Source organism: Zonotrichia albicollis, chromosome 9, assembly GCF_047830755.1.
Source record: "Zonotrichia albicollis isolate bZonAlb1 chromosome 9, bZonAlb1.hap1, whole genome shotgun sequence".
Lineage (NCBI taxonomy): Eukaryota > Metazoa > Chordata > Aves > Passeriformes > Passerellidae > Zonotrichia > Zonotrichia albicollis.
This window is the reverse complement of record NC_133827.1, coordinates 25,275,964-25,294,345: the sequence shown is the minus strand read 5'-3', so window position 1 is coordinate 25,294,345 and position 18,382 is coordinate 25,275,964. Positions and strand designations below refer to the sequence as shown.

The following is an 18,382-nucleotide window of genomic DNA, read 5'->3' as shown; positions in this document are numbered from 1 at the left end:
CCATCAGCAACATGCTGCCCTCAACCAGCCCTGTCACCTGCCAGTCCTGGAAAACTTCAGATAAGCTCAGAAAACCTCCATAGCTAAGCACATGGAGGAATAACTATATGGGAGATACTTTCAAAGAGATACTTCAGAAGTTTATCAAGACTTCAAATAAAAATGAAAGAAATTTCTGATGGAAGTTTTAGCACATTTCACTTACAACATCCTCGGAGAGACATCAAAGAGTTCAACAGAAACCACCGCCCCACAAAGCTCCATTCTGCACCAGGGACAACTACCCAAAACCTTCTGGCCCTAAATTGCCCTGTTGCAGGTCACCCACACCATGTTTGCCTGTCAGCCTGGCAGTGCAGAGGCACAGGCACACATCCCACTGGAGCTGCACTCAACCAGCAACTTTCCAACCCATTTTGATACAGAAATTACTCATGAAAAGTCTCCCTTTTTTTGCTTCTCCTATTGTTTTACAGCTCCTATGCAGCTTTGGCAAGCAGGGGAGGGAAGAGGATGTGACACTGAACAGGTCACATTGCTCATTGGCATTCTCAGCCCTCCTGCTAATTGTGTTACACTGCTTTAGCTGGAACAGTCCTGAATTGCAACAAAATTGAGCATAATCACCTAATTTCCAAGAAACCTGGCAGAAATACCTAGTGAATGTGTGTGAGATCCAGAGAACTGATGAAACATAAAATGCTTAATGAGTTTCAGTAAATAGCTTCCTTACAGCTTGTTAAACATCCACAGCCTATCTTCCAACTACATTGCATAACAGGAACTTTCCAAACCATTCTTTAGCCTTGTAAGCTATATGTTCAAGATTTAAAAATAACTATGCAAATATGGTACTAGAAAATGTACCAAAAATAGTTTGCTGAAAAAATCCCAATACAAATCTTATTTCAAAAAAACTGAACTGTATCTGACCAGCACTATTAAGATAACTACAATGAATTTTATTGGAATTAGACAGTTTCATTTGCTATCAATAATTTCATATTTCAAAATGATGCTTCTTTTTCTCTTAACATCTCTAGGAGCCTAAACTAGCAGAAACTCAATGTAAATTCACTTTATGTAAGGAAACTCAATGTAAGGGCCTACATCAAAATCTCACCATTTCAGAGGAATAAAGGTCACTGCCAAACACTACTGATTGCACATCAATGGGAAGCCATATAAATTTTTCCATTGAGGTTTAACTCTTACATTCATAAAGTTCTCTCCCAATTATCTGCAAATAATTACCAAAACAAAAACCAACCAACCTACCCAACCTTGCTACCAATAGAAGGCATGGCAGTTCCAGAGACAGAAATAAACACACACTTGTAATGCAGTGGGAAAGGGTACGGTGGAATACATGGAAATTCAGGAGTAAGGCATTCAAATATGTACATGGTTTTTCCTGCTGTTGCACTTGGCAAGGCTGAGCACCCCTGAAGTCTGATATCAAACATCTTTTTGACATTTCATGCATGACAGGCTGCACTATCCTTTTGGGTACATGTTCTCCCAGGAAACTGAACCCACCCAGCTCGCAACAGGGCAGCAGAGTTTGCTTTCCTGCCAACCACCTTGTACTGGGGAGCAGGCAGCATTTGGGGGTGCCCACCCAGGAGCACCTGCAGATGGAAGTGCCCTGAAGGCCAGCCTTGTGCAAGGCCTTTGGCTAAAGCCCAGCCTTGTTTGCACATAAAGCAGGAATTAAAGGCTGAAGCCAGTCTACATAATGAAATCTGGAATTCAAATCATGGAGACACTACTAGCTAAAAGCCACAGGTATCTATTTTAATTGTAGCTAGAGTATAGAAAATACCTGGCAACACTCTGAAATGTCCAGCCATGCACAGCTGCTGTCCCTCCAGCCCCACAGCTGAATCCATTTAAAGTATTACAATTATTTTTTCAAAAATTACTCACCTTTTCAACTCTTTGAGTACACCCTCTTCCTCCTGTCACCCTGGATTTTTGTAGACAATAATAGCAACTCAGGTTTACAATGTTTTTATTTTTATTTTTATTGTATCTATTTTGGATCCCCGTGCCTCTGTAATGGCTACATTAACATATTTTCTGATATGGTTACACTTACCCTTCCTGAAATTAGTTGCTATTATAAATACCTATTATAATCGTTGTGAACTTGTTTATTTCTTCTTTACTAAAGACACCCCTAACAGCATTTTATTAGCTATAAATGTCTAAGAAAAGAAAAACAAAAAATTATTTAAAGAGAATCACATTAACCTAAATCATTTGAAGTAAATTTTCAGTCTTAAAACCCTCCAGGTATTTTTGAAAGAAAAAAATAACTTAGGATATAACTGAATCTAGAGGAAGCTGAACCCTTCTCATGGCTAGTTAAAGGGATAAACAAAAATATCAGCTACACAGCAAGGAGGGTTTGACATTTTGTCAGCCCTATGAATGACCCTGGGCATTTGGGGAACCTGTAAACAGAGACACAAAAAAGGTAAAAGAGGCTTCTGCTTAGATGCCTCCAGGCTGGACTGTCACCAGCAATGGCTTGTGAGCTTGTAACCAAAATTTGAAATTTAAGTGCTCAAGATCTCCTAAGAAGTCCAATTGCAAGCATCTAGTATCTGACCCTGCAACACACAAACTTAACGGAAATTACACACTAAATAAAAGTCCCAGCACACTTGGATAGGAAAAAAAAAGTCATAAGCCTACAGCTTACATCAGGCATTACCCACAGCCAGTGCTTTTGAAACCAGGTCATATGCAAATAAAAATTGGCCAAACACTATTAATTTTCCTGCAGTGAAAATCCACACTAACCTGGGTAATTTCTGCTCCTGCATTCAGTCCAAAATGGTCACATGTATTTGAAACATTTGACAATAATGAACACATTTCTATATTATCAACTCTGTACCACTGAAAAAATTGCATATACAGGACCCAATTTGTGAAATTAATTTTATTTTTGAAACATGATATCCAATTACAAATAAATAATTCATACAATATAACTCAAATAGGGTATACAATGTTCAGGCAGTTCATAGTAACAACCAAGATCACATTGAAAATGAGTTTACATTAAATAACCCATTATAACAATATACAATTGGTCATTCAATTCATGTTCAGCCTGGTCCAAGGTGTAGGCAAGTTGAAAATTGTTCCTCTTACCAGTAAAGAAACAGATGTACACTATTTTATACCAAGTCCAAAACAGTTAATACACCACAGTAATAAAAATTAAAAATGCTGCATTGCATCACCTAAATGTAGTTTTAGTACAGAATAAAAAGGTTGTGAATTTTAGCAGGACAAAGGTTATTGCAAAGGAGTTTTATGTCCTATAGCAATTTCTGCATACACTTACCAGCTTTACAGGCCGTTCCTAATGCAGGGTTTGGATTCCACACCCTTCCCTGCATCTGTGTGTAAAGCAGTGGGATGTAGGACCTGTTATGTTCTTAGCTCCAGTCACACATTGCTGTCACTGCCATTCCAGCAGGATATTTCCCTGCTCAGCTGCAGCTCCCCTCTGAGGTGTGCTCCTGCCTCTAGGGGACCTGCAGCAGCAGCAAACTCACTATTCTGACATGTAACTTTTGAATTTCTCACCTACCCAGAAATCCTATGCTCTGTAAAGAACACTTAGATCTAGATTGAATGATAGCCTGAAGTCCTGAAAATGTTTTAAAGAATTGTGAAATTTAAAGGATAGTCACAGCATCCCTGGAATTTCTTGGTCAACCATTTTAATAAATGAAATACATCAATTTTCACAAGAGAGTAAGTAGTTACAATTTTCAAGGATTCAGAGACCTGATAAGTTTTTATTTACAAAAGTTTTGTTTAAAATCCCCCTCTTTTGGGGGCCCTTCAGGTGAGGTATACGCCCCTTGCTCTTAGATTGAACTCAGATTGTTTAAAGTTACAGTTCTTTCCATCGCAGATCCCCCATGTGACAGAGACCATTCCTCCCAAACACCTCTCAGCTCTGCACAGCTGCCCTCAGCCCTTGGGACACTGCAGTGCATTCCAGCAGGTACCTTTGTACTTTTGTTCTTGTTACTCAGGCATGGGAAGACATACACAAAAAACAAAAAAAAATTAAAAATTATGGAGGAGATTGCCAGCTGGGAAGCAGTGCATCTCTGCAGGGCTGGAACAAACCCCTCCAAAGCTGTCCTTGTGCTCAGCAAAGCAGGAGTGGCAGCCAGAGGAGCAGGGGAGGGATGGAGGGAGCCCCACAGCTGAGCTCAGCCTGAGTGACGTCCCAGCCCCAGCACCTCCAGCACAGGTGGCCTCAGTGGGACACGGAGACACACACAAGCCAGCAGGAGTGGAGTCTCTCTTCTGCTATAAATCAAAAGAAAAAGCCCCACACTCATCACAAAGCTTTTTTAAAAGTCTGTCTCCAGCACTGAGACTGAACTTAATGAACTGCTTTGTTTTCACATTCTGTAGAAGAAATAAATGTCCACAATGAATCTGAATGCTTAATGAAAGAGAAACTATATATATCATATCAATTTTAAACATAAAAAAACCCCTGAACTGTAAAATCAAATGCACAGTTAGACAGCAACCCCATCTTGTGACTGGACTAGAAAAAAGGAAAATAAAACTATTTCCAAACCATTTTAAAAGTTTCCTTTATGCAATTTCTCAAAAGGGGATTTAAACCCTTAGCAGAACAAAATACTAACTTCAGATTTGTTTAACCAAACGCAGATTTATTTTCTTAAATCTGCTGCACAATGCACCAAGTGATATACATAGTACTTCAGCAATTTATTATTTTTCACTAAAAAATCACAAAAATATTTGAACAATGTACAGTCTGTGCTGAGTTCTATTTAAGAACCTGTTGATGGAGCACAGATAGAAATTTAAGTGTTAGTAATGTCTAATACATGGTGTGACACTTCCCTACAGCCTTGGCAATTTTTCCACATTTGGATTCTTCAGTCATTTTTCAACATTGTCTTATCTCTATTTGTCACAAGGTTTTTCATTCATGATCTGGATATCTAAAGGCAGTAATCTCAAAAACATGGTTCTGATTTCTTTTTGTTGCTTCTATTTTCATTTGATTACTTACACCAAATTTACCAAATGTTAACAGTTTGTCATGGACAGCAGCAGGGGAAATCCATAATTAGCACAAACCACCTCAATCATTTCATCAGGGAACCTGCTTGATAGCCTGTAACTCCTATGAATCTGCTTTCTATAGTCAATGGAGAGCATTAATTAAAACAATATTTCAGAGGTTTATAAAATGAGAATTTGCACATCAAACACCTCCCCAGACCTCATGTCACAAAGACAATCAGCAGGAACTCCCTCTCCCAAACCAAGTTTCAGCATGGCCATGTGCTACCATAGCAGGGCACTAAGTAAGCATCAGGACCTTGAGTTTTAGTACTACAAGTAAAGGATACACAAGAGAGTAATCTCCAAATTAAAACCATTTTAGTATTTGCTTCATCACAAAGTTGACTAATGTATGCCTTTCACATTCTCATGTAACCCTGAATATTCTTTCCAGAAATATTTTGAAAATAAAATTCACATCTGAAACAAATCTGAATGCTCTTACTCAAGATGAAAAGAGCCCCCATATTTTTTCAAACAATATCCATGAATCTCTATTGAAACAGAAATTGACTCTTTCCCAAAGCAAGAATTAGATATAACAAACCAAGCAACATAAATAACTCTGGCTGACAAATGCTTCAAATATCTGTTTTTAAAGCAAAAAGTACAACACAAAAGAACAGAGAATCAAAGGGAGATTTTTAATGGCACAAAGGGCAGCTAGGCACTGTGTGAGCTGAGAACATAACTGTCATTATGACTTTAAAAATCCCCCCAGGAAGATTTGGGTTGCAGCTAGGGCAGAGCAGGGGTCTTGCCAAACCTTAATAAACAACAAAAGAGGAAATCCACTGTAATGTCCAGACCTAATGAGAAAAGACAAAGGTTGCTACAGTCCCTCTGTTAAAAGGACACAGTCAAGCTTGTAAAGTATAAGGTGAAATTAATGATGAGAGTTCATATTAGCACTACACAATTCAGCTCTGGATGAAATGGTCACGAGCTATTTAAAAAAGGAGTTTCTGTATCTGAGAGATTATTCCTAGGTTGAACTTCTGCTGTGTTAATAGCATCTTCTGTATTAAAGGAGCTTTAACTAACACCTGCAAGAGTACCTGCCTTGAGGCAGAGCTGTGCCACCACCATCCTTCCATTTTCACATAAAAATAAAAGTAACCATTAGGCACATATTGAAGGTGCATTACACAAGCTGGAATGTCAAACATTTTCTCCCTCAGATTTACACAGAAAAATAGCACAGCAGCAAATAACCTGGTCCTCTGTTCAACAATTACCTTGTTACAAGCATTTGCAATGTGCATAATGTCACAACATCAATACCTTCTTATCTTTAAATAATTAGGTAGAAAAAGGCCCCCAGTATAACCATTTCTTATATAGCCAAGTTCTCTCTATATACATCCAAATTTTAAAGATACAAATAAAACATTATACAGGATTTATAAATGTTTAAAAACTTGAGGCTTCAGAATCATGGTTTCCCAAAAAGACCTGGGAAAATCCACAGACTGACAAGGTGGCAGAGAAAACTGGAGAAAAGGAGACACCCAAATTTGCTGCCATAACATTTTACCAAACTCGCCAGTCATCGTGGTGTGTCATTAGATGTCATTAGAAAGAGCAGTTTGCGCTGGGAATGAGGAGTGGTGGTTTTGTGTGTTGATCTCAAGTGTCGGGTTGAGACAGGCAATTCAAGTATTTGCTGTTGGGTCCAGCTGGGCAGAGCAGCAGCGGGCAGGGGCTATTTGACGTTGGTGCCGTACATGCGCTCAATGTCCGGCTGGTAGAACGCCGTCAGCTCCTTGCGCTTCAGCTTGAACGCGTCCGTCACCAGACCAGTCTCTGGGGTCCAGGGATCCGGGCTCAAACGGATCTTCACTGGGATTTCAAACTTCTCCAGGTTTGCTGTGGAAAGAAACATTTTTAATACAGAACCTAAATGGAGCTGTTTTCCTGAAGTTAAGCGCAAAAGGAGAAACCATGTTCTCACACAGGTGACCTGAATGAAGAAGTGCCCCTCCAACTCCCCATGGTTGGTTTGGCCACCTCTGGGGTCACAAGCAGAAGGACACAATCTGCTAGTACTTGTTTGTCCAATTTCCACAGAAATACTGGAATAAAGCCCAGCTGTTCAGGTATCTATGCAGCTCCCTAACTTCCATGCACTTCCTCAGTACATGGAAATGATATCCTCAAAACAAACTCTGATGGAATTCAGGACATCCCTCTGTCTGTCTTGGATGGCTCAAACCCCTGCCAGGGAGCTCAGAGACCTTGGCACAGAGACCAGGACACCTGTGACTTTAATTATGATCCATGGAAAAAATTACCAATTTTATATGAGGACCTGCAAGCCACGAAAGCCTAGTTAGTTTGTCACGGAGGTGAAAAATAGATTTTTGGGGTTTTTAGAATGGTGGTTCAGGAGGCAAGATAGAGGAATCTGGGTGTGTCCAGTCTTTCTCCTTCTTCTTGGCCTCCACTTTCTACTGTGATGCTGGCACTTTTGGATTGGTTTAAGGTAGAATCCCACTGTCTAACACAGGTAATAGGTATTGGGAAGTCATTGTAAATATTGTACATGTAGTTTTTAGTATAAAAGATTAGACCGCCCAAGGGCAGCCAGTGTTCCTCTGTCTGACCTGCTGAATGGACCTCAGCAGGCCAGAGAAAGAATTTTATAGATAAGATAGAATAAACAACCTTGAGAACGAAAACAGAAGAGTTCTGACTCCTTCTTCAACTGCCAGGCTGGGAAAAGAGACTTTCTAACACATCTCAGGGTCACTCTGGCCAGCAGAAGGCCCGAGAAAACTCTATCAGCATCATGGTACTCATCATCTGGAGAGAAAACCTTAAAATCCATACTCTTAGGTTAGAAAAAATGGGGGAGTTTGTTTTTTCCTCATAGTTCTAAATTGATCAAGGGAATTCAGTTCATATGGGAGCTCTTCCCTGTACTGAAAGAGAGCAGTGCTCTCCATGTTACACCTTCAGCACAAAACACTACCATCTGCAACAATTTCTGCTGTGGCTTCAGATATGAGAAAAGAAAATAACTAAGAAAAGTAGCCAACAGATAGCAATAATAAAAAAATACTCTCCTTTAAAGCTGAATTTCAAAAATATACACAAATGTGTATTTATCATGTGCAACCCGCCATTTTTAGATTTTCCTGCCTCTTTTTCTCCCTTTGGCATTAGATTACTAGATTTGGGTTTTCAGGGTTTTTTTTGCAATTTGTCACTAAAATCCATAGTATTTAAAGGTAAAGCCTGTGATAAAAATGTGAAAACCAAAACCAAATATAAAATAACATCAAAAGCATTGAATCAAATACTACCTTTCATCAAACCTTTAAAAGTACTTAATTCTGATTAGAACAATGTTATACAAAAAATGAAAACAAGTTTTACATCAGAGCAGCATGTGAGACTGCCTCATACCTAATATGCACATTATGATTATGGATCTGTAGTTGGCCCACACTGGTTTTAGACCAGCAGCAAAGCCAACAAGATACTACAGGACATCTTAAAGAACACACATATATACAGAGAACTGTACTTGTAAAGCTTCACTGGTTTTACATTCTTTCCTCAGCTATGGGCCACACTAAAAGAAGCTTCATGAGACAAAAGAACTGACCCAATTAATCTTTTGTTGTTGGGGGCTTTTGTTTTCAAATCTCACTTCATACAGGTTCAATGAAATATACACACACAAGGAAATATTTTAGGGCCTATGTTTACCTATTTTACAGACATAGCAGTCTGCAAGATTGATACCATCTATCCAGGCACTCACCTGCCACAGCAGCCTCAGCTAGCACCTTCAGAACCTCTTTTTCCATCTCAGGACTGTTACAGATCTCTTCCCAGGTTCCTTTAAATCCTTTTTTTCGGGCTAGTTCTGCAAGCTCCTTTTGATTTGGCACAACAAATCCAATGACATAAGAATGGAAACTGAGAAGCACAATGTACTTTAGTATGAATTTGGCAAAGTAAACAACTCTTCAAAAACAATATTTCAAGCTGGGGGTTTTACACTTCACACAGAGATATTGCTCTTAACAGCTGGCTTTTGTTCACCTGATAATCCTTCTGAAATAGTACACAAATTACCTCTGCCTGCTTAAATGTAAGTAGAAAGAGAAGCTACTTACCTTACAGTAACTGGATTGCTTCAAGGTGTGCTGTCCATATGCATATTCCACTGTGTCTCTGCCCAAAGCTTTGGGAAGCAGCACCCACACGATGCCTCTGCTCATGTTTGGCAGCCCGGAATGGAGCCTGGGGTGAGGCCTCCCTACCTCAGTTTCCTCTCAACTGCAGAGTCCAGTTACTGTAGAGGAGCAGAGGACTGCAGTGAAGAGGGGTTGGACAGCAGGTTGTGGAATGAGCATATGCACAACACATCTCAAAGGATGCCTGCTTCTGTAAGGGAAGTGACTTCTCTTTCTCTTTCCAGTGATTGTCCATACACTCACTCTGCTGTTGGCACTCTTTGACTGCTCCTGACATGCCAAAGCACAGGAAGATGTGATCTCTAAGTCCTTGGGCCCTGAAGCACAATTCACTCTGAAGTAGGTATTCAAAGCTTTTCTGATGGTGCAAAGTTTAGGTAAAATGTGCACAGAACCTCACACAGCAGCTTGACACATTCTAACAAAGCAGATCACAGAGCCAGAGTTGAAAGTGATCTCAGAAGAGCTCCTAATCAATTCACCTGCCCTGAAGCAGGGTCAGATACATCAAAGAGATGTTTGTCTATATCTTGCTTAAACATCAGCAAGCACTAATGCCAACACTTCATCATTCATAGCATAGATAAGCTGCTGCTGACAGCAACACCTGACTCTTCCTCTTTGAAATTTACCTCACAAGTGTCAGATGTCCCCCTCTTTTCCACAGAAGCTATTTATTCATCTACAGATTTTCCTTGTCACCTTTTTAATCTTGTTTCCTTTTCTAGGTTTATTTAGACATATCAGCAGTGCCCTTTCCTCCAAATTCAGGCCATCACAGGTCTCTGCCCAGACATTGCCATTTTTTTCTGGATTCCTTCCATGAGGTCAATCTCTTCAGATGGGCTACATGTGGAACTCAGACCCCTTAATACTTGTTAGAGCAGAGAGATCATTGTGCATTTTGTAGGCAATACATCTGGTTATGCCTTTTACTTTCTTATAACAGCGTGGCACTTGTGGACTCATGTCAGCTCCTACAGAATTGCTACCAGCTGGTGGTTCTCACTCTTAACTTATGCAGTTTATTTAGCTTTAAGTATAATCTACAACTCCTCTCTTTCAACTTACTGCTGCTTTCAAGCAAATCTCCACCTAGCCAAGCCTGCTCTGAATTCTCATCCTATCCTCCACTGTGGCTTTGGTTCCCTTCCATCTTAACTATCTAGAGAATTATTAAATCTTTTCAACTCTCACCAGACAGATCACTAATACAAAATATGGAAACTCAGCCCTAGCATGCAGATTACTGTACTATATTCTTTAAGGTCTTCAAGATACTTTGAAGATACTACCTCTAAATATGGTTTTGGTTACTGCACAGTACAAATTTCTCCTTTGTTACTGGAATGAACCATAATGGGCATCTGACAGGAGTTGAGAAGACAGCACCAATGTCCATTATAAACACAGACTTCCCTGGCAGCACCATCACAAGCTTTGCCTGCCAGCACAAAACCATTCTCATTTTTCTCTTCCTGAAAATGTATTAAGGGATGATTTCAGATTAGCCTCACTATCACTACTGCCTGCATCTCACCTTCTGCCTTTGCCTCTGCCCCATTTCCCCCATGCACACTCATGCTGTACTCTGCACTGAACCCCTTGTTTCACTCCTGGTTCCTATAGTCTTTTGACATGCTCAAGATCATGTCCTGCAATATCACCAGTGTTTCCAGGGATAAACAGTACACAGAAGTAATCAGTTGCCTGGGTAAGCATCAAACTTTCTGTTCCTCTAAAATTCAGCTCCTTCAGTAGAAGTGTACTTGTTTTGGACAAACAGGTTCATCCAATAGTTTTTTTCTTGGAAAGAACACCTTGCAGCTCTCAGTTCCTGGTACATGCAGTTTTTCATTCTGTGCCACAAAGTTAAATCTTCACTTGTTGCAGTTCAAATGCTAAAGCACTGTTTTCTCTTAAAAGGTATCCTGAAGGGACATCTTCCCTCTCGAGCAGTCACTGCCCTGTCGCTGCTCCCTATGCTGATCCTTTGTACTTGGTACCTTTGTCTTGGAAGTGATTTTCAGTGGAAATTTTCAGACTTTGGTCCTCAAGACCTCCTTAGTCATCCCTTACATGATGAAAGGTTTTGCCAAAATGTCAGTCCTACACTAGGAAGCTTCATTCCCTTGCTGTGCTTATGATTCTACCCACGGATGGCTCTCAAACCTGTGGTCAGAAACATATTTAATGGCACTACATAGATACCACTGTTTCTATTCTGTAAAGCCTGGTCCTTATCTCCTTGAGATGGCTGAGGACTTCCTCAGGTTTTCTGCCATGTTTGCTCATTCTTCAGGTAACCGAGCTACTCATTTTCCTGACATGATGCTTAAAATCTACTTCATGTGTCTTGGATGGGTGAAGAGTTGATAGAGCAGTAGGAGTCTCCCCTGACAGAGCTCTAATCACCATTCCTTTCAGCAAATGTTTTTATTCCTTATCTCACTTATTTTGTCTGAAGTCAACACAGCTTTTGAAGTAGCAACATCATGCAAACAACTCTGATTCCCTACTACCGTGTTCAGAGGAGCTTTGCACCCTAAATCTAAGGTCAAATCAGATATTAAACCCATTTGTACAAGTCTGCCCTCCTTGTACTTTTGCACGTGGGAAACAGAACAGCTACAAACAAAGGACTCCTCCTGCACAGGAGATCACCCAGGCCAAGTATTAGGAGAGACAGGATCCAAGAAAGGTCACAGGCACTGTTACAAAATCTCACTGAGCTCACACTGCTGAGGTGAGCCCATGCCCACAATGAAATGTGCATATGGACAATTATTCAGGAACTCTATTACATGGCTACTCAGGCCACATCACACACATAACAGCATTAAGAAAGTAAAGCAGCAACCGAAAAACCAATCTGGAATGTCCTGTCTTGTTTGTCCTTGGTCTGGACTCTTGTTTCTAAGTTACCTTTAAAAATTGCTCATAGGTTTTCCTGTTTTTAAGTAATAGACAAGACATGGCCTATCACAGTCAAGTGTCTGGTTGGCAAGTGCATTTTTGCTTCCAATGTTATGTTGGCCTGGCAAAATTAACACAAAAATTTGGTAGCACAAGTCCAATAATGAACTGCAATCCTGGAAGAGAAGAAATCACATGTTGGAAGCTCCTTCTCCAAAGATTACAGAGGGTGCTTGGAACAGCTGCACTTCAGGCTGTCAAAGCCAGCAAATGTGAGACTTACACATTGAGTCCAAACCACAAACAAAGCTTAAAAGAATGGAAATTTCCTCAGCAGTGGCTGGCTCAATGCATGCCAGCATACTGATCCAAAGCTGTCACAACTGCAGTCACATAAGGACTGCACAAACCCCCCAAAGTTACAGAGAACCAGGTGAACAAACCACAAGTTAATTCTTTTATTTATTACCACTGAGCAATTCTCTGGTATGCTTATCCTGGCTTCTTTCAAAGTAAAGTTGGGCTTTTTGAGACATTAATGGGAGTCAGAATATTTCTGATCATTCAGAAGCTCGAAAATAACTTTCCAAACATCAGTGTCAAATGTCAACAGGAAACAAAGACCACCTGAAGTATATTTATATGTGTAAGAGCTAAGAAACTCTAGAAAGAGAAACTTAAGACATGTTTGAGCCCTTATCACCTCATTTATTAGTACACATATAAAGCAAATAGAAATGACATTCGATTGTCATTTATTGTGTGTTTGCACAGTGTTTAGACTGCGCTTTTTCTCAAGCTTCAAGGTGGTGTACTGCAGGGATAAAGAAAAGGAACTTTAAATCACAAGCCAGCTACTGTGCCATTGGTGGTTTTTCTCCCACCTTCCTCTGAAGTACCCCAGTACTTCCTCTGAAGGACAAATGACAACTAAACACAGCAAGGAACAAGGTGCCCTAGGGCTTCTAAAGGTAACAATCTCAAAGTGCTTGAGTGATGCCTGTAATTAATGCAATAGAGCTCAGCTGCATTTAAGATAGGGGAAGGGGGAATGTAAGAGTCATCACTGGTATTTCCCAATAACTGATGACAACAAATGAGAAAGGAAAAATAAAAATTGGACTTCAGATCTTTTAGTTTTGATAGTTATTCCATTGTATTATAAGTAAAAGCCTTTTTTTTAGCGGATTTAAAAAAATTCTACACATTGAGCGGCAAAAAGAATTGTTTCAAGAGGACAAAACAGAGCAGTAACAAAGTATAACCTGCTCTTACCTGCTTGCATATGCACAAATATTATCCACCAGTGGGAGATTCTTCAGAGCTGCTTCTACTTTGCCAAGAGAAACATACTCTCCTGCCTGCAGCTTTACAAGATCCTTTTTGCGATCTACCGAGGAAGAAAGGAATTAACTGTTAATTACAGAACAGAAAACTCTGAAACATTGATTTTACATTTTTCTGAAATGCTTATTTAAATATCGAAACTGGCTCATGTTTGGTGAATACACCAGAAACCTATAATGTTATGTTTCTAGAATGCATTTTATCAGTCTGTCTGTCCCAACAAAATTAGGGATATTACAATTCCATGCATTTTCTGCCTTCAGAACAGCATTTCCTATATGACAGCACCATCATGTGCATGGAGGACAAATAGGACTATGCAAAGGCACTGTTAGCCAGGAGCACACATATTGTGCTGTCTGGCCCAGACCCATAAAGCAAAATATGCACCATTTGGTGGCATTATGTTATTTATTTCAGGCTAAATCCATATTTAAAGAGCAACTGTTCACCTTTCGCTTGAAAAACAATAGAAACCAAAACTTATGCCTAAATTACTTGAGGTTATTGAACACAACCATACAAAATGATACAATATAAGGCAGCTTATCTACTCAGTTAGTTTGTATTTAACTCCCTAAATACTACCCAGTCTCACTAATTTAGTAAGCCAATGTTAAGACTGTTTCAAAGTGAACCAAAAATCAGCTTCTAAAATACACAAGTTCACATTAACATATCAGAACTTCCCTGGGATATATAGGAAGGCTTTAGACTGTATGACAAGATATGGATTTTTTTTTCCTTACTGTATTTCACAGCCCTGAAAGATGTGTGCGTATATAAATATCTATACATATACATGTTACCTGAATTTATTAACTCACCAATAATTTTTAGACATCCATCATGATGAAACTCTCCAATGTCTCCAGTATGGAGCCACCTCTGCCCATTCTCATCAACAGTGAAATCTTTTTTGGTTCGTGCTTCATTTTTGTAGTAGCCCACAGTCACATTCTGCCCTCCAATAAGGATCTCACCTCTAGGATATGGTTTATCGGTGTTGTAATATCCACCTGGAAGGATGGGGAGTTTTATTAAGTTTATGTGAATGAAAATATATTCCAAAGGAAAAATTTGTGCCATCCTTCTGGCAGGAGTAAGTAATGTGCTTTATCAGTTTCACACAGGCTCATATAAAACGAAATAATTTTGCCTCATAGTTTAGAGAAGAAAAAAATCCATAAGGTTTTGCATTAGTCCAAAACACACTTAAGTATTATGGATTTCTACTCTACAGTACATAAAAGCCTGCAGAGAAAAGAAATACCCAAATGCATTTCAAAAGTTATTATATGTATCTTATAATGTATCCACTAAGCTTCTATTCTGCACGCCAATTTTAATGACTTTATGAATAATATTATGAACATTATTTTAAAATAATTTCTTCATGGCAACTGAAGGTATCATGCATACTACCTAGCCAAAATGCCACTTGCATTGATAACTTCTGTCTGGATATTTCCCTGTTTTGAAACTGCTGAGGAATTTATTTTACATTTCTTCTCCCCAAGAGCAAACTTGTATAGGCAAAAGTAGCATTTAAAATGCAAACAGCCAGGAAATAGTCTTTAATTACTGCTACAGAGCAAAGCCCAATAGAAAAACACAGTTCTTAAAAACACATTACAAATAAATCATAAGCAGGAATTCTCACCTTCTTCCCAGTTCATTAACTTGATTTCACAACAGACCAAAGGTGCTCCCACTCTTCCTGTAGTGTAGTCCCAAACTAAAATTTAAATAAATGCATTTTCAGAAAAACGAAAAAACAGAGATAGCCAGAAAAAAAAAATATTTTGTTGTCATGCATCCTCCTATGACGCATTAACTGCTATTTATTCCTGAACTTTAATTCACAGAAGCAAACCTCCAAGGAAACCCAACCGAATTATCAAGAGAACACAGATAAAATTCTTATCCCACTAGGAGGGTAGACAGCTGTAGTAACAGATACCCTCAGTTACTAAAAGGCAACTGAAACCATTAGGTTCTGTTATATGAAATTAAAATCTGGTGCAGAAGGATTTTAATTCCTGACACCTCAATATACTCAACAAAACTAGAAAAAAAAATCTTAAGTTGATGTGGTAAGTACAATAACGCCAAGATCCCGTTCACACTAGAATGGGTGCCATCACCTCATTTTACACATGGGTCACCTGTTTTAGCACAATGCCTTCAATCAGCACTGCCCTGTTTGATGCATTTTTGGGAACACCTGATTGCAGGATTCCCTCATGGTGTTGGTGGCACTGCCAAGGAGCAGGCAGGCAGGGCTGAGCAGCACAGGGATGAGTGTGGGTGCTGGTGCCCAAGGGCCACAGTGCCACCCACCTTGGGTGATGGTGCCAGCCCTGAGAGCCACAGTGCCACCCACCTTGGGCGATGGTGCCAGCCCTGAGAGCCACAGTGCCACCCACCTTGGGCGATTGTGCCAGCCCTGAGAGCCACAGTGCCACCCACCTTGGGTGATGGTGCCAGCCCTGAGAGCCACAGTGCCACCCACCTTGGGCGATGGTGCCAGCCCTGAGAGCCACAGTGCCACCCACCTTGGGTGATAGTGCCAGCCCTGAGAGCCACACTGTCACCCACCTTCGTGATGGTGCCAGCCCTGAGGGCCACAGTGCCACCCACCTTGGGTGACGGTGCCAGCCCTGAGGGCCACAGTGCCACCCACCTTCGGTGATGGTGCCAGCCCCAGCAGACTCGGTGAGGCCGTAGCCCTGCCCCACGGGGCAGCAGAAGCAGATGTTCATGAAGCGCTGCGTGGCCGCCGAGAGCGGGGCGCCGCCGCACAGCAGCACGCGGATCTTCCCGCCCAGCAGCATCCGCACCTTGCGGAAAATAAGGCTGAAAGGGAAAGGGACATCTTGGAGCTTCAAGACAAAGCAAAACAGAACCTAATTTTGGATCTGAACTGAGCTTCCATGGTCCTCAAATACACTTTATGACTTCCAAGGAAAGACTTGAAGGAGCACATGGAAATTTTCAGAAATACAGTCACAGATTTCTAAGATGTTTTCCATGTTCTAGTTTGAAGATGGGTTTTTGAAGATGTTTGAGAACACAGATTTAATGAGGCAGTAAAGTTGCATGATTTTCTCTTAAAAATATTTTCAGTTGTATACATTTTGCAAATACATTATCCTTTACTCTTACAGAAACCCAGAGCTAGACTCAATGGTCCTATGGGTTCTTTCTAATTTGAGGCATACCATTGTTCCCCTCTGTTAAAATATGGAGTCTACAGTTTTCTGTAGGAATAAACTTCTACCCAAAAATTGTATAAATCTATTATTAAATTCCTGATGAAAATTCTATAAATGTAAATTTTCAATCCGTTTCAAGTTAAAGAACACTCAAATTGTATCAGTAAGTATTTAAATCCATCACACAAACTCCTGATTTGTTGTTTCAATTTATGCTCAAGTACAGATTTGTTCATGTTCAAAGTGTCACAATAAAATGAAGAAAAGCACAAGAAAATCAAATACTGCTCCTGTGGTAAGACTTTGATTTTTTGGTGCCATTACAAAGGAAGTTAACATTACCTGTCACAGAGTGGGGTAGTGTAACCTTTGGAAATCTGTTCCATTTTGTAGTTGTAGGCCAGTATAAATAGATTCCTCTGGAAACTGGTCATCTCATTCACTTTATTCATGACGTTTTTGTAAATTCGATCCATGATTTCCTTGTTACATAAAAAAAAGAACTTTATCTCAAAGAAACAGAAATCCTGAATTCAGTACAGCAAAAAGAAAACACAATCTAGAAACTCAAGTGAGCTTCAGGTGACAATCCCACTCCCAGGTTCCTTCCTCTTCCCTTGCTAAGGGACAGCAAGATGTTCATGGAAAGGAGGAAAGCAAAATCTGGGCAGGAGCAGCAGTTAAATCCCAGCTGCCAACTCTATTCCACTCTTTCACTGTAACAAACTAGAAATGACTAATTAAAATGGGCATTGACTCTCTCTAGCTATTTTAACTTCGAAAAAGTTTGATACTCGTGTAATGATTGTTTATCTCCAACATTCAAACAAGTACCAAAATTATTATTTTAAGGCAGCTTAACATCAAAGATTCTAATTTTCTATTTAAATGGTAATAGTATTAATTTTGTTGCTAAAAATGGAATTATATTTTAAAAAAGGTTTAAAAATAATTCATCCTTCAGTTACTTACCGGAACTGCTGCCATTAGAGTTGGTTTAAGCGTAGTAACATCCCCTTTGCTTCCTTTCTTTATTTTAGAAGACTAAAGTGAAGAACAAGTTTACTAGCAGACACATTCAAGATCTTTAACATCAGAAACAAAATCTGTACCGTTTTTAAACAAATAGTACAAAGATCTGATATAAGTAATTTTTTTTTAATTTCTTTTTTACTTTACTGTAAGGACTTAGACCATACCTGGTCAGCCAGTGTCTGAGGGGAGGAGTAACCGATGCGGCACCCGTGAGACAGACACACAAGCTCAGCACTCAGCTCCAGAACATGGGCAAGGGGCAGGTACCCAATATAAATGTCCTTTTCCCTGCAAAGAATTTATTTTAAAATATTGCTTTATGCTGCATGCTGCACTGGAGTCCTCAGATGCATCATTAAGCCAAATTCATGCAAAGTTTACTGCAGAAATGAGAAAGTAGAAAATGCCTTTGAGCTTGAGAGCATACTTCAAATCACATGGGTTTTTTTTCAAGAGTTGCATACTACACACAGTAGGTTTTAGGCATAAAAAAGGGTGATTGTT

General features: G+C 39.8%; 1 protein-coding gene across 4 annotated transcripts in view; it reads right to left on the bottom strand.

Annotated features, from left to right (window-relative positions):
- Window positions 1–2,934: 2,934 nt before the first annotated feature.
- The window catches only part of ACSL3 (acyl-CoA synthetase long chain family member 3), a 49,862-nt gene continuing 34,414 nt past the window's right edge, over window positions 2,935–18,382 (bottom strand). For 3 of the 4 annotated variants that reach the window (XM_074547050.1, XM_074547049.1, XM_074547051.1), the window contains exons 8-16: window positions 18,043–18,166; window positions 17,816–17,887; window positions 17,186–17,325; window positions 16,312–16,484; window positions 15,289–15,363; window positions 14,453–14,644; window positions 13,554–13,668; window positions 8,924–9,081; window positions 2,935–7,020 (exon numbers count right to left, since the gene is read on the bottom strand). In XM_074547050.1, coding sequence (XP_074403151.1) covers window positions 6,857–7,020; window positions 8,924–9,081; window positions 13,554–13,668; window positions 14,453–14,644; window positions 15,289–15,363; window positions 16,312–16,484; window positions 17,186–17,325; window positions 17,816–17,887; window positions 18,043–18,166 — 1,213 coding nt within the window. In that variant the 3' untranslated portion in view covers window positions 2,935–6,856. Of the gene's footprint in view, window positions 7,021–8,923; window positions 9,082–9,171; window positions 9,461–13,553; window positions 13,669–14,452; window positions 14,645–15,288; window positions 15,364–16,311; window positions 16,485–17,185; window positions 17,326–17,815; window positions 17,888–18,042; window positions 18,167–18,382 lie in introns of those variants that run through there. The other variant, XM_074547052.1, reaches the window with a different exon arrangement.